This window comes from Aspergillus tanneri (genome assembly GCF_003426965.1).
Source record: "Aspergillus tanneri strain NIH1004 chromosome Unknown AapTan_6_pilon_pilon_pilon, whole genome shotgun sequence".
NCBI classification, from domain to species: domain Eukaryota; kingdom Fungi; phylum Ascomycota; class Eurotiomycetes; order Eurotiales; family Aspergillaceae; genus Aspergillus; species Aspergillus tanneri.
In genome coordinates, this window is record NW_022984633.1 from 4,087,225 (window position 1) to 4,111,887 (window position 24,663).

At 49.2% G+C, this 24,663-nt stretch overlaps 6 protein-coding genes across 6 annotated transcripts; 2 read left to right on the forward strand and 4 right to left on the reverse strand.

Annotated features, from left to right (window-relative positions):
* Positions 1 to 206: 206 nt before the first annotated feature.
* On the forward strand, positions 207 to 1,913 carry ATNIH1004_009341 (flavin monoamine oxidase family protein; the record flags this gene model as incomplete). Its single annotated transcript, XM_033573933.1, has 1 exon — positions 207 to 1,913. The coding sequence occupies one exon, from the start codon at positions 207 to 209 to the stop codon at positions 1,911 to 1,913; it is 1,707 nt and encodes a 568-aa protein (XP_033424485.1).
* A 44-nt stretch (positions 1,914 to 1,957) lies between these two features.
* ATNIH1004_009342 (sulfurtransferase) lies at positions 1,958 to 2,737 on the reverse strand (the record flags this gene model as incomplete). Its single annotated transcript, XM_033573934.1, has 1 exon — positions 1,958 to 2,737. The coding sequence occupies one exon, from the start codon at positions 2,735 to 2,737 to the stop codon at positions 1,958 to 1,960; it is 780 nt and encodes a 259-aa protein (XP_033424486.1).
* Positions 2,738 to 3,207: 470 nt separating this feature from the next.
* Positions 3,208 to 9,852, reverse strand: ATNIH1004_009343 (uncharacterized protein; the record flags this gene model as incomplete). Its single annotated transcript, XM_033573935.1, has 5 exons — positions 3,208 to 5,004; positions 5,055 to 7,556; positions 7,610 to 8,185; positions 9,513 to 9,583; positions 9,630 to 9,852. The coding sequence occupies 5 exons, from the start codon at positions 9,850 to 9,852 to the stop codon at positions 3,208 to 3,210; spliced, it is 5,169 nt and encodes a 1,722-aa protein (XP_033424487.1).
* A 1,973-nt stretch (positions 9,853 to 11,825) lies between these two features.
* On the reverse strand, positions 11,826 to 12,542 carry ATNIH1004_009344 (uncharacterized protein; the record flags this gene model as incomplete). Its single annotated transcript, XM_033573936.1, has 1 exon — positions 11,826 to 12,542. One exon carries the CDS (start codon positions 12,540 to 12,542, stop codon positions 11,826 to 11,828), a length of 717 nt encoding a protein of 238 aa, XP_033424488.1.
* A 1,919-nt stretch (positions 12,543 to 14,461) lies between these two features.
* ATNIH1004_009345 (uncharacterized protein) lies at positions 14,462 to 15,028 on the reverse strand (the record flags this gene model as incomplete). Its single annotated transcript, XM_033573937.1, has 1 exon — positions 14,462 to 15,028. One exon carries the CDS (start codon positions 15,026 to 15,028, stop codon positions 14,462 to 14,464), a length of 567 nt encoding a protein of 188 aa, XP_033424489.1.
* A 1,642-nt stretch (positions 15,029 to 16,670) lies between these two features.
* MCD4_2 (GPI ethanolamine phosphate transferase 1) lies at positions 16,671 to 22,645 on the forward strand (the record flags this gene model as incomplete). Its single annotated transcript, XM_033573938.1, has 14 exons — positions 16,671 to 16,826; positions 16,984 to 17,316; positions 17,394 to 17,525; positions 17,588 to 17,603; positions 17,650 to 17,745; positions 17,835 to 18,067; positions 19,095 to 19,278; positions 19,358 to 20,940; positions 20,997 to 21,184; positions 21,243 to 21,360; positions 21,435 to 21,543; positions 21,618 to 21,740; positions 21,809 to 22,284; positions 22,496 to 22,645. The coding sequence occupies 14 exons, from the start codon at positions 16,671 to 16,673 to the stop codon at positions 22,643 to 22,645; spliced, it is 3,897 nt and encodes a 1,298-aa protein (XP_033424490.1).
* Between the last annotated feature and the right edge of the window lie 2,018 nt (positions 22,646 to 24,663).

The following is a 24,663-nucleotide window of genomic DNA, read 5'->3' on the forward strand; positions in this document are numbered from 1 at the left end:
TACAACCTTTTCGGTATTCTTTTCGAAGGCTATCAAGAGAGGCGAATAAGCGATACGAGATCTACTTCCAAGCACCTTGGGGACTGAGCATCGTGATCGACAGACAAAAGTATAGGACGATCATCCCCAAGGTAGTCGCAGGGTACCCAGTCCACTCCATACAGACATATATAGATGGGCAGTGCCTTGATAGAAAGAAGCACAAAATGAAGCCATACTCTATCTTACCCGGGCTCCTCGTTCTGACATCTGCTTCTCCCAAGCTCCATGACTTTGATGCACTGGGTGCCTGGTTTGACGGAGTCAGTACCATCAATTCCAGCCAACATGCTCCCCCAGATGCGAAGAATAGCACCATTGCCATTGTTGGGGGCGGGATCTCCGGCCTCGCCACGGCATTGATGCTCGACAGCGTTGGCGTCCACAACTGGGAGATTATCGAAGCCAGCGACCGAGTAGGCGGCCGGTTCCGGACTAAATTCATGGGTGACACGCAGGAATGGGCAGAGATGGGTCCTATGCGTCTGCCTGTCCGAGTACACTATAAGGATGGCGAAACCGTGGAATATACGGATCATGCGATGGTGTTTCAGTTGGCTGCACTACTGAACAACATGAATCGCAATGCCTCCGAATGGAAGATCGACTTTATCCCCTGGATTCAGCACCATCCCAATGAGCTCCTCGCTCTGAATACCGGTCGTCATCCGGATGGACGCATCCCCACCCGCGCAGAGATTGAGCAGGATCCTAGTCTAGGCAAGACGGACCCAATGGATACAGCCGAGTACAAACAGACCAAGTTCCGCATGGACGATATCCTCACCCGCAAAGACAAGCTCAAAGGCATGCAGCGCGATGTCTGGCGCATGCACAAGCAGGCCATGGACCAGGGTCTGGATGACTGGAGTGAACAAGCCATGATGCATCATGTTTTCGGCGCCAGCGAGAACGTTTCGGATGCGATATGGACGCACACCGATTACGACGTGTTCTGGGATGAGCTGCATCATAACTCTAATCTCAAGTTGGACCGATCGCACACCTCCCCAGGCGAGACCGAATGGGCTTGCATCGACCGCGGATTCAATCGCCTTTCAGACGCTTTCCTGCCTCATGTGCGAAACCGTCTCACTCTCAACCGGAAGGTCCGTAAACTTGAATCAGTCTCCACTCCTGACAACCGCATCTCCACTCGATTATCATGGTATCCATCCACCACCAACCGAACCCACCAATCCAAGGAATACGACTACACCATCATGGCAGTCCCCTTTACCATGACCCGCTTCATGGACCTGCCGCCGTTCTCCTCCGTCCTCTCCCGCGCCATAAGCGAGGCAGGCCTCCGCTTCAAATCTGCCTGTAAAGTAGCACTGCTCTTCTCCGAACGATTCTGGGAAAAGGGTCCGCGTCCAATATTCGGCGGGTACTCGACCCCTCCCAATGCCGCCGTCGGAGCTTTATATTACCCTGTCTACGGACTCAACGAGTCGCGGCCAGGACTCATCATGCACTACCGCGGAGGAGATTGGAGTGACCGATTCGTCAGCTTCTCCGACGAAGAATACGTTCAGACCGTGCTGGACGCAGTGGTATCCCTGCATGGTGAACAAGCAAGAGAGCTGTACACGGGTGTCTATGAAAAGCTGTGCTGGCTGCAGGATGAACATACCGCTACCGCTTGGTGTCGGCCGGATATCCAGCAGCATCGATTATACATCCCTGCTTACCATCGCATGGAACATAACACTATCTTTATCGGCGAGCATACGGCGCCGACGCACGCTTGGGTCAGTAGTTCCTTGCACTCGGCTGTTAGAGGTTCGGTGCAGCTACTCCTGGAAATGGGGTTGATCGAGGAGGCAAAGAAGCTGAATAAACAGTGGATGGGACGATGGATTCATAATTAGATTTCCATCCGTACAAATATTTATATACACGGTATATAGTAATATCACCTACTACATAGAGAATAACCACTTCTGACACCCCACTCCATCCAACTCCCATCATACACCCGCATCGACATCGTATATCCGGCTTGTCTCAATGCGATCTCCAGCACAGCAGCTGTCACTCCGGAGTTACAGCTCAGTATTGTCGGTTTAGTATTAGACACCCCGACACGTTGAAACAGTGTTTTCAACTCTGTAGCAGAGCGAATCGCACCGCTCTCATCAACTAACACTCTTGTAAATGGTATATTCATTGACCCGGGGATATGTCCCCGGTTTACTTTCGGGTCCGAATACCCTTCCTTCCCTGAGAATAGTCTCTCTGCTCGAGAGTCTAGGATCTGGATGTTTGTATCCCCGCGGGATACAATATCATAGACTTCCTCATAGTCGATTATCAGGGAGGAATTTACCTCAGGAATGGGATATCGATTCTCATTCTCATCCTGACCCTGTTTCTCATTCCGATTCTGATCCTGATTCCGATTCTCATACTGAACCTCATCTCCACAATACGGTATAGAGAATATACCCCTAGTAACAGGAAACCCCAAAGTACAATACCCTCGAAAATTATTCAAAACATGCACGCATCCATGTCCAAAAACGCGAAACATCCACGCCACGCGCGGCGCATTATACGTGCCTACATCGGGAGCGTCGTAGATCACCACCGTATCTGAGGGGGTAATGCCCAGTTTACTCACTTCCGTGGAGAAGGATTCTCCACTCGGTAGCATAAATGGGTATTTCGATGTGGTGTTGCGGATTGTGTCCATGTTGAAATACCTATATTATTTATTATTATGTATTATTATTATTGATATTAATTCTTAGTTCAGTAGGAGAAGGGGGAGTACAAGGATCCCGGAATATGATGTGCCTCGAAGGATGGGACATGTGCAGTTCGGCCGGCTGCGATGGGGATTATTCGCGGTTTAGACTGCGGGTTGTCCGCTGGTTCTCGAAGGCGTTGTGATGAGTATGCAGAGTGGAAGACTTCCGGGGTGATCAACGGCGTTGAGAACATCTTGAATTGGTGCTTGTTGGTTGTGAAAAAAGTGGTGATGATTCATAAATGAACCGAGCAATTTTTGAGTTCGATTCACAATAATTACGAGCTGCCAATACTACAGATGTACTAGTCCAAACTAGAGTATATTTGGTTAGTGGGAATGATATAATTCAATCTGCGACGCAACGCTCAAACATGCAAGACTGGGAAAATTGTTAGATTCTATTTGTACAATTATTTCAAAATAATCCCCTCCACAACACTCCTCTCACCACTATTCTCTACCAAATTCCGAAACACCCCGCCCCGAATATCGAGCAGTTCACGGGGAGTCCCGAATTCCACTGCCCTGCCTGCGTCCATCACGAGAATCTTATCGAAATCGGCGATCGTGCTAAGTCGATGAGCAATCACTAGTAAAGACGAGTTGCGTCCGAACTCGGCCCGGATGGAACGCTGGATCAGTGCGTCCGTTTCCATGTCCACGGCTGAGGTGGCTTCGTCGAGGACCATGATCTTAGGCTGTGACACAATCGCCCGTGCTAGACAGAGAAGCTGCCGCTGTCCTTGTGAGAGATTTAATCCTCCTTCAGTGATGGGTGAGCATAGTGATGCGAAGGCACCGGATTTCATCTGCTCAGCTACCGAGGATGCCGAAGATGGAGGCAGAGTGTCGCTGCCACTGGGCAGGTCCTGGCTTGGCTGGGAGCCAAGCGTCGACGTATCCCCGAATGAGAGCAGGTGTACTCGTTCCAACGCGTTATATAACTCGAGATCCGTGTGTTCGTGGAATGGGTCCAGATTAGAGCGCACCGTGCCTGAAAACAGCACAGGATCTTGCGGAATGATAGCGAGACGGCCACGAAGAGCCTGCAGCTTCAATTTCGAAATATCCAGCCCGTCAATTACGATGCGTCCATGACGAGCTTCGAGAAATCGAAAAAGTGCCAGAGTTAAAGACGACTTGCCGGCTCCGGTACGTCCAACTACGCCGACGCGCTGGTTGTGCTCGATGGTAAAGCTGAGCCCTTTCAGCACTGGTGGCAGTTCAGGCGCATATCCCACTTGTAGGTCCTCCACCTCGACCTGTCCGCTTGTAGGCCACGCGGCGGGTGGTTCATGACCTCCCTGGTCTTCAGTCTCCATGGCCGAGTATTCCAGTACCCGCTCTGTGGCGTTCATGTCCATTTCCACATTGGCATAAAACCGTAGACCCATGGCCACAGCGTAGTTGTATTGCAGTGCAAAGCTCATGGCAAACCCGGCCAGCGCAGCTGAGATCGACGGCATGTACACGACAAACGCCGCGGTGGCAGTCGAGAAGATGGCTCCTACAATGCTCATCCGGAACCCGAGCCATCGATTAAACAACCATAGGTTCCATGCGGCTTGGGCATGATGATCAATGCGCTCATACATCTGGCGAATATACACCTCCACCTTGTTGAAAGCGCGAATGGTCGTGAGTCCAGCAAGACTGGAACCAAATTGTTCCATAACAGGACTTTTGGTTGTGCTTTCTAATCGTTTGAGCTCCCGCACGCCGCCCAAATACGTCCACGAGATCTGCATACAGACGATCAGCAGTACACCTGCAAATAACATGAGAATCGGTGACACCATGACGCCCGCGACTAGAATGCCTACAAGCTCTAGCACCTTGAGCACAAGGTTACCAAGGTCATAGGCAAGCCGCCAGTCCAACATGTAAACATCGCCAGTGAATCGGTTCAATACCCGACCAAGAGGCACTGTATCCAGCCAACGTAGTGGTGCCCTCAGGACAACGGCCAGAAGGTCCTCAAACATCTGGTGAGAGGAGTGTAAAGACGCAAAAGCGAGGGCTAGCGTTCGGAGAGTTCCTACGACGCAAGCGGCGATGGAGATCCCAATATACACACTGAGATAGAAGACAAGATCGGGATCGATAGAGGACTGTGTAGAAGTCATTGTGTGATGCCACAGACTGACGGTGTGCATTGGATGTGCCGAAGTATGAGAAGAGCTGGCCCACAGGCTCACCCACCAGGACTAAAAAATTAGCTCAATTTCTTCAAACTTGAGAGGCATAGGGGACTTACTCTACCAACCAGGAGAGTTGTGAATACCACATACGCCAGAAAAGTGAGCACCCAGATCGGCAGACACTTTCCCTTGCTCAGGTACGCTATGTATACTTTCGCAGGTATCGCTCCCGCCTCGCGTTTCTCGTCCTGAGTGAACTTCCGCGGGCTGCCGTGGCTATGTGCAACCGGCGGACCAACCGATGAACGCTTGCGACGTGAAGCAGTGTCCTCCTCGTCTACTTGCCTTTTCTTCACTACCGAGTCCATGACCAACCCCTGGAGTAGATCTGTGAGACCTTGGATGTTGCTTAGCTGTTCCACTGTGCCAGCATGCGCCATTGATCCATTTTCGAGCAAAACACAATAGTCGGTACGAGAAAGACAGAGTCCAACGTGATGGGTCACGAGAATCCTCGTACGACCCTGACCCAATTCGCCCGTCAATGCGTGCTCGTATACGTGCCGCCCAGTCTCTGCATCGAGGGCGCTAAATATGTCGTCCATCACCAGGATCCCTGCCCGGGAATACAGGGCGCGGGCAAATGAGACTCTCCAGCGCTGTCCACCACTCAGATTGATGCCATTTGCGCCAATGTCGGTCATTTCGCCGTCCGGCAGCACTGAAAGGTCTTTCTCCAAACCGGAAGCATACAGTACCTTGCGGTATCGGGACCAATTGTATGGCAGTCCAAATATGATATTTTCTTGGATAGTGGCATTTTCCATCCAAGGGTTCTGCGCAACGTACGCAACCGCTGAGTCGATGATCCAGTTTTCTCTCGTGGCTCGGTGATCAAATCGTTCATCCAGAGGTGGAGAATGTGGTATTGCTACAGATCCATTCAACACATCACATTCCCCCAAGATTGAGGCCAGGAGAAGGCTTTTGCCTGACCCGGTTTTACCCGCAATCACGCTAAGTCCCTTTGGGGGAAATCGCAGGGATAAATGACGCAAGACGAATCGGTCATCGCGCTCCCAGTCCTTCTGTTCCTCGCTGGTCTCATCTGCAGGCCACGCAAGTGTGGCATTCTCGAATACAATCTCCTCAACCTCACTTGTGTGAGGTGCCTTTTCGGCAGATGCAAGGAACTTATCAATACGGCCCGAACTGACCTTTGCCTCCATGGCTCGAGATAAAAGGTCTGGTAAGCTTGCGAGCGCAGATTCCAGATTGCTGAACACCGACAGTGCTGTGAATGCCACCGAGGCAGAGAGCTCACCATGAAGCAATGCATACACGGTCAGCGAGACTGCCGAGAGCATTAGCGGCCCCAGAATCCATACTGAGACCAGGCCGGTGGTGTATAAACTGGTCTTCCACAACAACCGCAGCTCCGCCGCTCGCTTGTCGGAAATATGGTCCTGCCATTTCTGTTCGAGGGCGGCAAACTTGATCTGGCGAATTCCTTGAAGAACTTCCGTAACGGCTGAGGTACGCTTATCACTCGCCTTCATAAGATCTTGCTGAACGGAGGTGTACCCTCTGGTCAGGAAGGCATTCAGAGGGGCCAGGAGAACCGCGACGGCAACTCCAGCCAGTAGACTGCGCCAACCGATCAGGTGCACCAAAAATGCACTGGAAATCCCCAGCCTCATCAGGCACGAGGGGATTAGATAGTTAAATGTGGCAAAATCGGCGATGCGCTTTGAGTCAACTGCAGCCAAATTTATGATACTTTGACGGCTCTTTTCCTGTTCACCCTGCTGCTCAATCTCTCCCTCCACGTTCGTAGATGATTTCCGGTGTTTTACATCCCTACATCGCATCGATTTGGCAAACACCAACGCAGAAAGCCCCTCGTAAATTGGGATCCAGAGCTGCGAGTAAATGAGCCACCATAGCCATGATTCAATGCCAAGAGAAAGGACGAGGAAAACGCCTAGCATCACTACCCAGAGCCAGGCTTGGGTAACTGGGCCGGAGTCGGCCGATCTTCCTTCAAGGGAAGTGAGTATTCCATAAAGCGCTACCTGCGGCCCAAATCCCAGGACGCAAGTCACCATGCTCAGTATCGTCTGTATTGTGAGCGGCCGCATATTATCCATGATTAAGGCTTTCCATAGTTTTAATGTCCCCCGTATCTGTTCCAAGCGAGTGTGTAGGGTCTGGGCGCGGGCTGCACGTGGTAGTTTTGGCAAGCTATCAATGTCCAGGTCCTTGTTTTGTCCTATATACTCCAACAGGCCGGTAACGTATCCGTAGGTGAATCGACTATAGGCATTGACCGTAAGCTCCTGGTCTACAACTTGACCATCAAAGTAGATGTCTGGTCGACGCGGAATCAGAACGGAGCAAAGGCCACGTAATGCAGCTACGACTGTCTGGCTGACAAGCAGACAGGTGCTAGCACGGCCAATATGTACGTCATCACTGGCGCACCATGGGATGAAAATGTTCAAGCAGGATACGACAATTGTCAGCGCGCTTGTCCAGAATGCGTGGAGGCCGAGGGTATACCGCTTCACGGTGGACGGCTCCGTGAAAAAGGCGGTCGACTGAACACATTGTACCATCTTAAAAGCGTCAGTTGTTGATCTTCACGTCATTTTTCAAGCGGTAAACTCACCCAACCCGCTGTCTGGAGCCAGAAAGGGACCACCAAATGCCCATGGTGTTTGGATTGGAGCGTCAGGACCGCGAGAGCTAACGACAATTCCAATCCGATCACAGACAACAATATAATAACGACCTTCTGCCACGTATCTGAGTACGCCTTGAGGGAGCTTTCAGACGCCTCACCGTCTTCATCTTCGTATCCGGGATGGACAATGGACGACGCGTCCACGCGAAAGAATTGCGAATCCCTTCTCAGCCGACGAGCAGTCTTCCATACCGCCGGAGCACTACTAACAACAATGAAAACCAGGACCAGAACGCCCGTCACCGTGGACAGAATCTCCGGGGTTGATGCCATTCCTCGAGAGCGACCGGATTTCACATCGGGGAGGTGTTGAAGGAAGAATGGCAAAGCGTGGAAGGGCAATTGGCAGGGGCAAAAGGGCCGGATTCCACGCTTAGAGAATTGCAAGGAGCAACATTCCTCCTGCATACTTGAGCTGCTTTCCGCAGCATAATTCCGCCGCCCGCCCTGATTGGCTCTGGGAGAGTTATAGAATGCGGCAGCCAATCGGCGGTCGGATACCTAAGCGTTGTTAGCCTGAGGTATCATTATCCCTTCCATCACCTGCAGCCCTTGGTGCTACCAGTCCCGACAAAATAATACTGGCTGGTAGTAAACCCCCGCAGTGTATCACCTATATCCATGGGATTGGGTAGCACCGCCGATGTGAGCGAACGTCATGCATACATCTGACTTGGCGCTATGACCTGTCATGCAGATTGGCCCACTCCCAATAAGCTTTGCGTAACTTGCGTTAGCTCCGGGCTAGTGCTCGGCGAAGTCTATATACAATGTTGCAACTGGTTAGTTGCATGGTAGTGATAGCAATGATCATAGCTGATGACCGTAAGAGTCCTCGGATCATTTGACTGGTGTGCAGGACAAGATCCCTTGCGTTGGTACAAGGTCGCTAGGACCAGACACAGTTTTGGATGTGTTCGTGTGTTGGACATACAATTGTAGATTTCCTTTTTCCCCTCCTCGTTGCCATTTCCATTGCTGTTTTGCAGGTTTATGTAGTCATTCGTAATAGAGATTAATGGGTTATTTACAGTATAAGTTTGAAGTTCTTATGAATCCTACTACACCGAATATATATCTTCCCTGTGCTCGATGCTAGCACGAACGGAAGACAAGGTTGAACCTTGCTTGTACCCGAGCCAATCCGATACTATGCAAACATCAGCAATGATATATTCTCATCTGACAGCCTGTCATACTCCTCATGGTGGTACAGGTAGTCCGACAGCCTCTGCATTTATTCCTAAACAGGCAATGTGTCCCGCTTATCATCACTTGGACACACCTCTGGATTGTCATAGGGTTATTACCCAGGAGATAGTATTGCGATAACCCAACTAATTGCTAACAATTCATGGAAATCTGCATGCAACTAGATGTATGCCCTGCTAGTAGTCTAGGGTTAATATAATGTGCGGCGCAGGAGACTCCTTAGTCAGATCTTAGTCTGGCCTGAGCGTAGGTCTCTTACTAGATAGATATTTTTGTGATATTGCACAAACAACCGTCTAGGCTCAATAAGATATATAGAGTGGTGTCAGTTCATTTTCTGTTCATATAGCTAGGCAACATACCTAATTAGGAGTGGGTGTGCCTCAGGATATCGGGGTGTCCTTATATTACCCCTACTTCAACTGATTTGATACATGCATGTCTCTATCTATAATCTGTACCATCGCTTGAACCGGCAAGCTAAGATTTTGAAGTCCGCAGGTCTTTTCACAACAGATCAATAAAATATACAATTCCGTGAGCAGCCACTGCAGCGAGGGGACCAACCAGCACATATTAGAGTAGTCTACGGTACGCCAAAATTCCAAATACTCACCCAATGAATCCAATGATAGCCAGGAAAATGCGAAGCCACATAGGCGCCAAAGTATCTCGCGGGATTTACACCTATATCGTCAGTTATGCCTTAGGTATCATAGATCGAGTAACCCACTGGCACCTATATATCCGTCTCTCGTCCACGCAGTCCCCCACCTCACCACACCCACCACAATCCCCACAAACCACGGGGACGTCGCATGGTCAAAGACCTTTGCCTGTCTCGGATCCACCGCTACGCCAAACGCCAAGAAAATCAAGATCAAACACGACATGAACTTAATAATCAACGCTTCCGACACGGGCACCAGCCCCGTATCAAAGAGGCCAACACGCATATTGGAGACTCCCTCCCACTCTTAACTTTTAAAGTCCAAACTTAATAAAGTCAAATGCAAGCACTGCCTGAGTGCTGGCAGAGCAGCAGCAATAATAACTAAATTAGCTTCGATAACACTGTTCACCTGGAGGTCAGAGTGCGCTTCAAACAGAGACGATGGCCCTGATATACGCACACTAACAATGCAACAGGTGCAATACGGTAAGTTAAATCAGTGGAACTTAGAAGAGGCACGGTAAACTTACACTCTCATCCAACTTCCGGTGGTAAACCTACCTGAAGGGCCCGACTGCTAGATTTAGTAAAGAGAAGGTGTAAATACCAAGACTGGAACCCTCTCGGGTGGCTTCAACTGTTTGATATTTTCCTTCATTTGTGGACCTGACACTCGGGGGTGAGCCTTACCCCATCCACACTCCCTTCTAATAAATTAAGAATGTGAGCCAGCTTAATTGGTCTTCTAGCTTGTTCATAATACCAATATCCTCTCTGTCATCTCTTGCACCGATGCAGTTCACAGGGGCTGAATCTCTCATCACCTATTTTCCGGATTTCAATGCCTCCCCAGGAACCTACCACAGTTCAGGGCCAGATGTTCTCCGCCAAACGCAGTGGGATTATACGAAACGGCCCAAACCGGTTACCTTTACGCGCTCAACAAGGACGTAAGCCTCAAATAACGGCGATAGGATGGAAGTAAAGTGACGGCAGATGTGACGTCGGCTAAGTGACTATTAATTTTGACAATACCCCAGCGCCTAATCTGTCCCCATGCGTGCGTTCTCGGCTGACGATCTCATGTTCCGGAACATCGCGGGCGTAAAGCTAAACAGGAACAAATAAAGCTGCTTTTTCTGGGCGGGTTGTTTTTGCCCAAACCGCGTTGCTATGAGATAACTGTGAACTGAGCGCCTGTTGACAGCGAGCCTCGTAATCCAATCGCCTAGCGCTACCTTTTCAAACGAAGGGTTTCGCCCTCAGCCGGGCCTCCCCATCACCCGGACAAAAGGATTAGCGACAAGGCTGGGATAGCGATTGGCTTGACTTATTAGCGCCGAGGATCATGTAACGAGGCAGGCATATGTCCTGCGACTCTGGCGCCCATTAGGCAACAGAGGCAGCATCTATGATACTGTGTACTTGCCGGTTGGCTGAGTATATAAGGATGGGTTCGTCTTCAGTCTCTCCACCCCTAATACAGTCATAGCAGCCATCATCACTTTCTTGCACCTCCTTTCGATCCACCGAAATTCCTACCCTGTTTATTCCACATACAGGCCTCTAAGAAACCACTGGGTGCTAGAGAGCGGGCCTAGGTCATCAAAAAGGCCCAGGAAGACGCCCTCGCTCGATTGCCCCAAAACACGCTCTTCATCGTTCTCTATATACGATCCGATCCTCCCCAGCCAAATGACTTTCACTGGGGCTACTATTTCCACACCAGCGCTCAGGGCGGGTTGAAATACCACTTGAGAAACCTGGGCGGAGGGTGGATCCCAGACCATGGCTTAACTGGAGGCGTTTTCAAGTCCAATTTCCTTTGTGTCCTTATCGAGATCGCAAGTGTCCCACAGGCAAATCATGGCCGTCTCGATCAGATTATGAGATATCGTGATGGAGACGTCAATTCAATTCCCGGTATAACTTGCCGGGTATGGCTAATGGTCATCCTGCAAGAGCTGATTCGACATGGGATAGTACGCTGCGGCAACATTGACACATTGCAGCAGGAATGTATGACTTTTGGAAACCAATATAGTGCAGGGGCAGCAGACAACAGTCAGCCACGGCCTGTCGTAAGATCTGCTTTGTGTCTTTGAAAGCAAATTATCGGGGGAACACACGCTGTTGGGCCGATATTTGTTTTGTTTTCTGCTCTTGCTTGTAACTCGTGATTATTGTACAAATTAGATCAATGCCTCCATGCTTCTTATCATTGGCATTATAAACTTACTTTGTAGAATCAATCAATTAAAGTGCTATATAAGAGTCGACTGTTAAGAGGTTCAAAGCCACATCAGAGTCCAATTCATCCCAATATTGATCTCCGCCCATCCAAGAAGCGACTTGAAACCACCAGCTATCTCTCCCAAAGCGCATAGCTGTTGTGAATTCCCAGTATCCGGGATACCAGCCTGCGGATTCCCAGTCAAGAAACCCAGATAAGTGTCCTTCATCATCGACAAGAATGTTGTGCGCTTTGAAATCCCCATGAGTGAACACAGTTCTATGCTGATAATCCTGTAATCTTCGTGCACGAGACAGAACTTTTTGATATTCGGTATTGGACTTGAAGGCGTGAGCCGAAGCCGGAGAAAAAAGATACTTGTAAAAAGCCTCTAGGCTGGAAAAAGGACCCATGATGTGCCCGGGAACTCGTGAACTCCGTAAGTGGGTTCCAATAGGAGAGCAAATAGTCTCTGATCCTGGAGGGCGCCACAGTCGCATAGAGGTAATACATAATTTCAACTCATCCAGCCAAGGCTCCTCAGCATCAACCTGTAGTTTATCTCTCGAGTTCTCAAGAGGTACACCAGGCAGCCTGGTCATCAAGATAGAAAATCTTCGGTTAAAAGGGGCATTTAGGTGTTCACCACAACTAATGACTTTGGGCACCGGTATTCCAGCAGGTTCAGCCATTTGCATTGAGACAACCTCCTCGAGGCTCGTCCGGTCCGTCCATTTCATAACAAGTCCAAATGGCAATTGGATAATATTTGCATCGAATGAAAAATCGAACCAAGAGCAGTACCATTGAGAGAAATAATAAAGTAACTTGTGAATGATGCCCCAGAAGATTCTGGTGTATCGGTTGGGCCCAACTGGTACTTGAGGGGTGGTTTGCCGGACAGCAGACTGCACCCGCCGCGGCCAAGTATATTCTGGCGTTAAGATTGATGGAATTAGAAGGCGGTCCATTAAGTCGTCTAGGAGCTTGAATTAGGAAAAAGGTAACAGGGGTGCCAGAGTTCTTTTCCTGTCGAGACTAGGAAGATAAATGATTACTCGATGATAGAATCTGATGAGAAAATTCCGCTGGTTGTGCCGAACTTGGGAGAAGGAAACGAAAGGTAAGAAGCAACGGGAACAGGGCACAACCGCAATTTCCGAGGAGAAAAGAAAGTAGGTCGAATAAGAGAATAAAAAGGGAGGGGCTCAAGTGTCGGAGTTGAAGAGATGGGTGCGACTGACTGACTGCAGAATATGAGAGTAGAATGTGGTAAGGAGTTTGGAAGAAAGAAGAGGACGGTGAGGGACGAGACATATAGTTGGGCGCTCCAGCTGGTGGACAGAAGGCAAGTTGGTACGCTAACCCAAAAATGGTAAAACTAACTGGAATGGGAAATTCACTCGTTCCCAGGTCGATAATGTCTTTTTTTCCAGATTTCCCGCTTCCAACACTATTATGAAGAGGCAAAAAGTATGGGGTTTGGGCAGATATGGGGCCGCTACGGCGGAGCGATCCAAGAGGGTATTGTATATCAGCTAGTGAACCTTGAAACTACCAGTCAGCCTGAACCATAAACAATGTGGAAAGACCGCTCAACCACAGCGCAAACGTATTCCACCAAAATTATTCACTAAGTTGACTATGTTCTTTATGAATAAACTGTGCCAGGTCTTGGCCTTGGTTACGTCCTGTACATTAAATTCTGGGTTACATGCATGAAGCCAGAGCACATTCGGACACCTGCTTGGAGAGACGCCTGGGTCCTATGTTCAAAGCGTTTTCAAAAACGCTTCTCAACGTCTACGATGAGACAGTTTCTATGACCGCTCACTGATATTATTCACGTCATGTAACAATGGCCCTTCAGAACTGTGGCCCTTGTGTCATGAATATAAACACCAACTCAAAAGTTCCGTCGACTAAGATTTCTGATTTCTCACAACCGAGATAAGCCTTCTCTTACAATTGATATCCCTCGAAAATGGCCACGAAAAAATCCCCGACCCCAATCACAAGAAAGCTGATCCGGCAGAAACGAGACCGCCGCAGAGCTAGCCTAATTAAGAAATCATACGAATATAGTAAGATGTGTGGTGCTGATGTCTTCCTTGGCCTCCGCATCAGGGAGCCCGGCCACGTGCTGCTCTTTTCTGCTGATGAGTTAGGATTCTGGGCATTTGAGGAATCACAGTTGGTATAGAGCAACCCATATCTCTCTTGCTGCGGACAATTGTTAACATTGACAGAACACGCATTACCCAGTGCCAAGGAAAATAAGTCATAAAGATACTATGGAGCGTAAGCTGGGAACAGAGGAGCGTTCTTGAAGAAAGGAGAAGAATCACAATCTTGTACGACAACTATAATGATTCGGAGACCCTCTGTCTTCACTTTGGTTCCTGAGTTTAGCATAGAGAAAAGTCGGAAGCTGGCTGCATCCGCCTTGAATTAGGTTTTTTGGCTAGCAAGTTGATTGGTCAAATATCAATGATTCATCTTAAGCGGTCTGAGGGCTTTTTGAACTACATAGATTCCAGAGAGGCCTAGGGCAAGCGGGATATTCATTTCAAGCTAAAGAGGTCAAAGCACCTAATAAGCAGAGGGTGAATTTTCAGGGAATTAACATCCAAACCCATCCACCCTACTGCATCAATGATCATTTCAGAATTATATCATAGTCCGAGATAATAACAACCTTTCTCTCTTCCGTCTCCATCTCCTTCTTTCTCCTCTCAAGTACTTCCTTATGCTCTTCCCTAAACTTCCTACCCTCCTCCTTCTGCTCCGCCGTCAAAGGTGGCGGCAGTAAACTCTTATCAGGGTGAAACCATTGCTCCCTCGGCACAAGAGTGCCATCCACGCCTCGAAATTTGTCTTCGGCTTCTTTGCTATAAGGCAAGATATCAAGCATTGCCTTGAGCAATCTAGGCGGAAGGGCGACCGCACCCAGGACGTCACGGTCTGCCGTGAGTGTTCTGACAACGCCGTCGCTCCCGACATGTAGGATTCCCTGATCATCATGAGGTAGTGACTTTAGCAGCTCGTTCAGTTCCTCGTGATCCTTGTCTAGGGGTTGTTTGATGAAAGTGGCATTCGCGTATCCTTCTGTATCCGAGCGCTCGGAGGGGTGGTTCTTATCTTCTCGGGGCTGCTTGACGTGGCAGTACTTTTCTTTAGGTGCTTGTGCTTCGATATTGGCTTCAGGGCTTGTTGTTTCGGCCATGGCATCTATACAATAGCGGTATACTGGTATAGCAATGTGAAAACGAGGGGAGGAGGCGTGAGAATAGGAAAGGGAACAGGTGTAAGAGTAATGATTGCGAGCTGAAGCTTATAAGTAATAACTCCAAGAGATAAGCATTCGGGTGGCGCATGACCTGTTGTCCAAGCCTTGCTGATCCTTGTCTCTGTCTTTAACTGGCGACCAATCATGGGTTTTTTGATCCTCTAAAGTTCGCTGCTATCATTAGGCACCAACGTTAATCCTTCATATTATATTGTCATGTATCCTGTCGTGTCCATATATTGCATTCAAGGGAAAGAGTTATTCCCAGATAAAATATTATTTAATTCATGTCTAGCACTACTATCACAGACACAGTATATCCGCATTTCAGTGCTTTCCAACAGCATATGGGATTTTTACCCACTTATGTTACACCTGCCTCACATCAAGTGCATTCCTGGAAATGAGCTTTATGGCATAACTCAATGAAATTCTAGGGTGTCTCTTTATTCCTTTACTGTGCATGATGTCCCTAGATAGTTGGTCTCATGACTTTTGTAGCAGTGCGACACTCTTGAGTCAGATGCACTTCTTCAAGTTAGTGGCTGTCAGCTGTTCTAACCCTACTAGTAGTGTCGCTGCCTGGGTTGTTTTTACGTATACCTCCGAGATCTCCGTAGGTGAAGTGGAAATGAGAACTCATCCACGACTGATCGCGGGTTTTAATGCACAATCGGCCAGTGTGGCTTTGCTGCTCAACCACCTTCCCTTTGCACCCCTCGTTGCTAGTTTGGACAAAACGAACCTTGCGTAGGACGTTGAGGCACTTATTGGGAAATAAGCCTTCCTATGACTATCTCCGAGGCGATCTCTGTTGAGCAACAACACATTTACATAGGCTCAAGGAGCATTTCCACGAGGAAGGTATGGCACCGCGTGATAGTCTAACACTAGTCTATTTTTACCTGGCGCTAATTGTAGTCCATATCAGGCCCGCCGTCTACTTTTTACAGGCAATGAAATTTTGTGCCTGCTGGCAGTGTAGTAAGGAAGCGAAGTGGGCAATAACGTTCGCCTTTAGGTAATTTTTCGCGATGTCGCGCGTTCTCGGGTGAGTTGTTGTTATGTGTGGGGGTCGGTAACGAGCTGAATGGGGCGCTACGGTGCGAAAGGGAGTGTCTATATGGGAGAGGAGATAGAACCACGTATATTGCAGAACTAATCGCTGGCCTTCAAGAGTTCAGGCCCGCGGGTGCGAATATAAACACTTCGCACCTGGCTAAGCATCTTAGCTAAGGATCTAGCTATCGCGCTTCCCAGCGCTCCTAACAGTTGTCTTGCCAGCTCACCCCGAGTGCACAGGTCGCGAGTGCACAGGTCGTGCGTAGGTGGGGCAAAGGTCGTGTCAGGTCCCTAGTCCGAGCTCAGCCCATCTATTGTGTACTCACCCAAGCTCACCCCGCGCGACCGTAAAGCCGCTCACCCGCTAACTCACCCGGGCGGCAGCCACCCGACCACTGGCCGCGTTTAAGCAACACGCCCTATGCTCACGCTCGCGATTTGTCTAGTTTAGCTCCCCGGCGGCCCGCGGTCTCCGTCTGGCAAGGACTGGTCTGCGGTCCACGAGCTGCACATCCAGATGACCAATTTCAACTGTCTGGGCAAACAAGGATGCATCGATGCATACATCAACGGTCTTAAGACCAAGCGGCCTCTGTTGGTTGTGGCGTTGAACATCTCCACGGCGCAGAATTACAACCACACCCACTGTGATAGCTGGGTCACAAGGCGGGATGTATGGAGCCATGCGCCCTGATGGTTCTATGTAGGGTACAATCAACCTAATCACAACCGCCTATGTACTCAGGAATAGGCCATTACTCTGGTCGAATACTAGGTTATGCTGACATGGACCCAATCGGGAGAAAGACGACCCTGGCTAGCCTTTCTAGGTGAAAGCCCACTACTGCCTGGTCGGCGCTGAGAGCGACATCAGCCAGCGATATGGCCTGCACTACGGAAATCAGATCTTCGCGGTGATGAGTGTATGCACGTTGCTGCAATGCTACACGATCTTCTTCGTCTGGTGGATCTCTCGCAGAAAGCCTGGCCAAAGTCAAGAAGAACGAACCATGGTGTTGATAGGTGATGTGGTCGCGGACTATTTAGACTATCCAAGTAATATGCCCAGGTCTCAGGCCGTGTGTGCGTATCCGCAGGTCCGGTGCCGCAAGAGGGGCTTTCGTGGTCCAGGACTGTCAGCGGCAGCGTTTATCCCTCATATTGTAAGTTGTGGTGCACAGCACTATGGCACCCATTCATGCACCCAAGACAGCGAGAGGGTAACGAGACAATCCCCTAGATTTCTGCTCGGGATAGCAGCTCTATTGGCTATTCCAGTCGATTCCGTAGTCTTTTGGGAGCACCGGGACTGAACATGAGCATCCCCGCCATCGTCAAGCTCGGCTTCAGCCTCAACCCCGGCTATCTCGGCGTGAACGGCGAACCAGCAACTACAGCCTGATGGAGTGCTTGTTCCTCGCTAACATGGTTCAGCTCCTTGTCACCTTTTGTGCGTGTTCTACAACATCCTGACGCACTAACTCGTTGCCGATTAGTGGGTGCGGTCCCTCCGCCTGGAGGGGAAGAAATCCCTGCGCGTGTTCATGCTGCTGAGGATGTGGTCCTACCTACTCTCCCTGCCCCTCACCATGGTAGGTTACTCGCTGCTGCCCATCGCCCTAGCCACGCTCTGTGGCGTCTTGATAGTGACGGGTTTGCTGGTCCACTCGCTGGTGTGCAGTCATCACGACGTGTCCTCCCAAGCTCCCGACTGGGGTCCAGCAGTATTCATCTCGAATTGCTGTGTTGGAGACTCCGATATGCACCTTTTACCCGTCAGCATTGATGTGGTATCTGAGTGTCTTGACGGAGGTGGCGGCCTTACCACTGGTTACCACCTCCCACAACTCGCCTTTTCATTGGACGGATGTCGAGTTACGCTCGCCTGAATATAATGGCATGGATATGTTCCCGGTAAGGACGGGAAGACGAGAAGCGATAGGGCTTATGAAACGCGGCTTCCGCCGGACCTGGGGATTCATAGTGACGCTTCTGTAGAAGCACTTCCGTGCTGTAGACACATTAAGGGCACAAAGAACAAATAGAATCCCGTTTTTCTACATTTGTTCTTCCTCTGATGCTAGAAATAGGTTACAGATTCGTCCTTTAGAGCACACATAGAACATTCTACCGGAGCACTTCGCTGATCTCAAGGTGGAAAGACCAACAGGTATGGAAAAGACAACCAGTCATAACCAGAGATGACAGTCTGGAGGTGCAGTATCAAGAGTAATGAAATCCAGCACTTGAATTCCACTGAATAATACACTCTGAGCTGCAATGCTCCGTAAGCTTAGGCAGGACGTTCTGTTCAGTAGTTCTGAGAAAATGAAATGCGACAAGAATGTTAGAACCTCGAGCGTGCCACCATGACAAGATAACCCGATTATATAAGTATGAGCTCAAGGGCTTTAGATACACTAATTGCATCGATTATCTTCCCCTAACTTAGGCAACATTCCACTATTCATACACGAAGGTGTTTCTCCGATACTGAGCACTGCGACTGACTCTAGCTATACAGGGGTATTATCGATCGACTCGCAAATATTCCACTGAATGCATGATTGTATCGGGAAATAAGATCTAGACTCGAATATGCTACGGTTACTGTTACTGTGGAATGGACTGTAACTCTCATGATAGGGCTGAAGGTAAAAGTCAATTAGTACTTGGTGCGGTTGGATCTTGTGTGGTAATAACTATGTACGTAAAGCCCGGAAGCAGGCCTCTCCATGCCGGTCCAGCCCTGTGCCCTAAAAATAGCGCTGTCAGCACTTATCACCCGCTAATGTGCGCACGCTATTCCTTTTGGCCAGTTGGCACTCTTGGCCAGTTAATCATGTGGTACCTGCATGTCGTCCACTCTCTCTTCTCCCCTATTGTTATTGAAGCATCTACCTCAATCGCTTTTGGGTCAATTAACAATCCCTGAGCATAGTTTGTGGCATACATGGCCCGGCTAAGTCGTCTACAATTTTTGGGGGTTGCCGTTACTTTTCATCTGCTCTATGTCTGTTCCATTTTCGATGTTTACTTTGTGAGCCCCGTTGTTGGGGGCATGAAGGCCCACCGCGTCCAGACTTCCGAACCTCCTCCGGCTCAACGCGTCGTGCTCTTTGTCGGTAGGCAATTACTCCTTCCGTTTCGCAGCCATTTTGTAAAGAACCCGCTGTTCTAATCTTTGTGATGGCTGTCCATTAGCTGATGGTCTTCGCGCGGATAAGACCTTCCAACAATTCCCCGACCCGTCCCCAGATGCCCCCGCGAATGAGACGGCCCAAATACTACGCCACTTGGCCCCGTTTCTGCGCTCACGAGTGTTGGAATATGGTACCTTCGGAGTCTCCCACACACGAGTGCCAACTGAGTCGCGCCCAGGCCATGTGGCCCTCCTCGCGGGCCTCTATGAGGACGTCTCCGCTGTCACCACGGGCTGGAAGCTGAATCCAGTAGGTTTTGATAGTGTACTGAATCGCAGTCGACATACATGGAGCTGGGGGAGCCCAGATATCCTACCCATGTTTGCGCACGGAGCAGAACCGGGGCGCGTGGATACATACATGTACAGCGCGGACGCAGAAGATTTCAGCAAGGATGCCATCGAATTGGACCGCTGGGTTTTCGACGGCGTCAAGCGCTTTTTTAACTCAGCAACAGAGGATATAGAATTGGAAGCAGCGCTGAGACAGGATAAAAATATCTTTTTTCTTCATCTCCTTGGCTTAGATACATCGGGCCACGCTTACCGTCCCTATTCTCGCGAATACCTGCACAATATCCAGGTCGTGGATCAAGGGGTGCGGGAGTTGACTGCCCTATTCGAGGCCTTTTTTGCGGACGATCAAACGGCCTTCGTCTTCACCGCCGACCATGGCATGAGTGACTGGGGTAGCCATGGAGACGGCCATCCGGATAATACACGAACGCCGCTCATCGCATGGGGCGCGGGCGTGCCCCGTCCGAGAACAGGGCCCATTGGCAATGTCGCGCGCGGGCACGATGATTTCTCCGCCGATTGGTATCTGGACCATGTTGAGAGGAATGATGTTGCCCAAGCTGATATTGCGGTCTTAATGGCATATCTCGCGGGAATCCCGTATCCAGTTAATTCGGTCGGTCGGCTTCCTTTGTCGTATATTGATGCGGACGAGTCTGGCCAGGCGGAGGCACTACTAGTAAATGCTCAGGAGATTTTGGAGATGTATCGAGTCAAAGAACGTCGTACAATGGCCAAGAAATTCTGGTACGTCCCTTTCGCGGGGCTAGCTGACGATCGAGACCAGACAACAAGCCAAGAAGAGAGAATTAGTCGGATACGCGCAGCAATCGACAAGGATAACCCCGAACAGGCAATCCAAGAATGTCAGGAATTTATCGATCTGACCCTCCAGGGCTTGCGCTACTTACAGACCTACGACTGGCTTTTCCTTCGAGCTCTTATTAGCATGGGTTATTTGGGGTGGATGGCATTTGCCCTCACAACCGCTCTCACTCAACATGGGCTACTAAACTCAGACAAGAATTTCCAGCTTAACCGCTCCTCTGTTAACGCATCGGTGTTGGGGATTGCCTCGATTGCTCTTCTGGCATTTCTGTATCTACAGAGTTCTCCTTATCACTATTACGCGTACGCCACCTTCCCAATTCTCTTCTGGGCGGAGGTGTTGGCGTACCGCGGGGCCTGGATCCGAGCTATTAGGACGACCTCAAAGCAATTTTCCGCCAGCAATGTGACTACAGGCACTGTCGGTGGATTGGCGTTTGGCCTTCTTCTGGAAGCGATTGTACGTTTTGACAGCCCGTCGGTGCGCAGTGCATTCCACAGACTCACTGCAAGCAGGTCCAAAGCTTTCATGATCGAACGATTTACACGCTGGTCTATGTTCTCGCCATCTTCTGGCCGTTAATGTACGGTGCAGAATTCATTCTGTCCAATTGGTTCCTATGTTTGGCATGGGCGCTCCAATGTGCCTCCATGAGCATATTCACACTTCTTCCAGCAAACAAAACGGAAGACACTACCTTGATGTATGTTCAACCCCACATCGGACGCGGTCTAAAGTCTCCCAACTAAGATATGGAACAGCACTCTTGGAGGTGTGCTTATGTTTGCCTTCGGCGTGTGGTATCTAATATTCGAGACAAAGATCCTCAACCGAGGATTCTCGGAGCGCGAAACCGTTGCGACCGACCGAATCTCGAAAGTGCTTCTGACATTGCAGGTTGTACACTCCTGTGTAAACTATTACTCTCTGATGATACTGATAATGGCGCGTAGGTTGGATTAGTGCCTCTGGCTCTTCTTGTTACACTTTCCGCAGCAGCATCATTACAGTCTAAGGAAGGACTCCCGCGTCTCACACAGTTACTGAGTTGGACAATCCTTGGTCAGTGTCCAAAATCAACCATCGAATTCTCTGGAAGACTACTACTTGAACTTACACGCAAGTCTCTTAAATAGTAAGCTCTTTTGTGCTTCCATTTCTCCATTCTCGAACTGGAATCCGCCATCACATCCACCGTCTGGTAGTGATATTTTTCACCTTTGCCCCACTATTCATCCTTCTCACCATCTCCTACGAGGGTCTGTTCTACTGCTGCATAAGCGGCACACTTTTCACTTGGGTGCAACTAGAGTCTCGAATCTTTCAGTTCCACCAACGCCCTCCTATCAGCAGCAGCGGCAAAGAAATCGATTTCTCCCTCCAAGTTCGACCCCTACATCATTCCGATGCCCGCACCGCCCTCTTCTTCCTTTACCTCTCTCCCACTCCGCTTTCTTCAGCACCGGCAACATCGCCTCCATCTCCTCCTTCTCTCTTGACGCTGTTCTCCGCCTGATCCCCGTCTTCGAGCCCTTTAGTCAATCTGCCTTGCTGATCCTCAAGATTTTGGCGCCCTTTGTCCCTGTCTCGGCCAACTTGGGCATCTTGACCCGGTCGCTGCGATTGCGGCCCGGTGCACTTTTTGTGTTAGTCGTCGCCGCGAGCGACTATCTGACGCTAAGGTTCTTCTGGCGCGTGCGGGATGAGGGCTCGTGGTTGGAGATTGGGGAGAGTATTACGGTCTTTGTACTGGCGTCTTTGCTGTGTGGGTTTGTGGCGGTGCTGGAGATGGTTGGGGAGGGGGTTGTTGGAGGTTGATCCCGGCCTCTGACCTTGAATATGCGCTTGACAACTTGGAGGACGAGAAGCGCAACCTCTGTCCATGACTTTCGATATTTCCTCGGCTCTCTCTGACAGTAAATATCTTCAGAATACTTGTTGGATAGACGTTACTAATACACTGATCCTGTAAGTCGAGTAGCTTCGCTGAATGTTATGTAGCTAATGGATCTAGTCACCTATTGCACCGGATATTTATTCACCTATTGACCTCGTTATCAATGCTTTGCCAAGCTGGGCTTGCGCCATCCGCGGATTTTGCATTATGGACACTGCCGGGTTGGTCCATCAGAAAGCATTTGTGAAGTCCAAGGAAGCACAATGAGTAAATGGGGAGTGTTGGTCCTAACATCTCCAGCTACATGTCATTTTTGATTTTAGTATTGAATATTCTAGATCTGTTCCTCTACTCAGCCAGGACTTGGTTCCGCGTCTGTACAGGCTCTCGCGTGTTGTATTTAGAGCTGGGTGGGATGGGATTGACTCGCAGTATAAACTTGCATTAGATTGTGCATTGGCTAAAATGTCCATTCACTTGCTCTGCAGACCAATCAACGCGCTCATATCCAACCATCTGCGAGCCGATATGTCAGGTTCTCTCTGCTTGCACCAATTGCATCCTAGTTAATGCACGTAACTACGCTTCCAGGCAGATACTGGAAAACCGACTGAAAGATGGATTGTCGTGGCTATGGGAAATCCATGATCTCAATCCATTCACATTCAGAAGCTGGAGGCTAAACTATCAAAGGCAATTCTAGAGCTTGAGGAAAAGAGTTAATACAAAAAAGGGAGCGACGATTACGTTCCTGGACTTGCGAACCGCAGATTTGGAGAGTTTGTATTTCAAAAGCCTGTATCTTGCTAAGCTAGCAGAAAGTGAAGATAATTTAGAGGGCCCAGCACCTCTGGCTGTTTGAGGGGCCGACTATGGTTTAAATGGAAAAATATAAGCAACGCACCTGAGGTACACCTGGCTTAGTGAAATTATGTTCTGGGCCTGGCGCTGACTCTTGTTGACATTTTGTTCTAAGTATTCGCCAAGCTTATCTCCGGTCCTCTCGCAAACGTCTTATGGACCGCCGTGAGGTCGAATAGAAACATTGCACATTAGCATCATATAGGGAGTCAACTTTATAGCCTAGCTTTTCCTCCACTTGCTCCACGGCATAAGAGGCCTGCATTTCACCATATTGATATTTTCAGCTGGCGAACTCTCATAAGTGGCAGAGGATGAGAGAAATACAAGATAGAACGTCGTTACGACGGTCTGTGGCATTCGTGGCATGCTGGCATTCGTATACTATCAGCAATACTTGCTCCACCAAGTTGGTTTTGCGTTGCGATAATATGTATGCTCCTTAAGGGAATAGTCTTAATATCTCTTACCTTAACGATATAGTAGAAGTCTGCATTCTTTCAGCAGTCTCTTATGGGCCACCTGTCTGAGTCCTTCTAGCCGATATTTTCCCAAGCTTTAAGCCCGCTAAAGGGGTCGGTACAGCCACAGCAATAATTTGGCATGCCAACTTTCATCATTGGAGTGGTTGTTCCAGAGTTGCGTTTAATTAATGTTGACCAAAAATCCTGTTTATGGAGACCCTTGTAAAATGTCCAATGGCCAGATTGACCTCAGAGTTTCGTCTTTTACTGGTTCGTCATCGTCCACGATAAAACAGCCTGCAACATCCCATCCAAGAGTTCCTTGTGTGATATTTAGTCGCTTTCCAACTATCGGGAGGTACCCAACCGTCTGATGCTGTATTTAGAAAGGCGGACAGATCAGTTCGCAAATGCTGTGACGCTTCAAAAAGCTTGTATTCCTTCTCATGTTTCACAAGTTCTTCTGGCGCGGGTAAAGGGTAAGGACATTGACCTTCAAATACTAGCTCTTTCCAAAGCCGAGTAGTTCTAACTATCTTATAGCGTAAGGCCACTGCACCATCCTTCCATGTCCTATAGCAATAACGAAATGGTCGGAAGAGGCTGTTATTTATCAGCCTTGGGCCTGAGAGTTTGGGCGCTAGGAACTGCGAAGAGAGTTTAAAAGCTTTTGTGCATGTTTTACTCCCTGTTGCAAAGTCCGGAATTGCATCTAAGTACCAAAACGCTGGTTCAACACTAGCTGCCTGCCAATCAATAATGCGCGTAATAATAAAAGGGTTGTCTTCCGAAACAAATATATTTCCTTATATATAGGTCTGGATGGAACAACACAGGCGCGGTAGAATTACAGATTCGAGGATCCATGGCCATTTGTTTTAGCACAGACCGGGCACATTCTAGGAGACCCAAATTGTTTTAGCCGATCCATAATAGATTGGTCTCTTCTCAGGCTCGGCA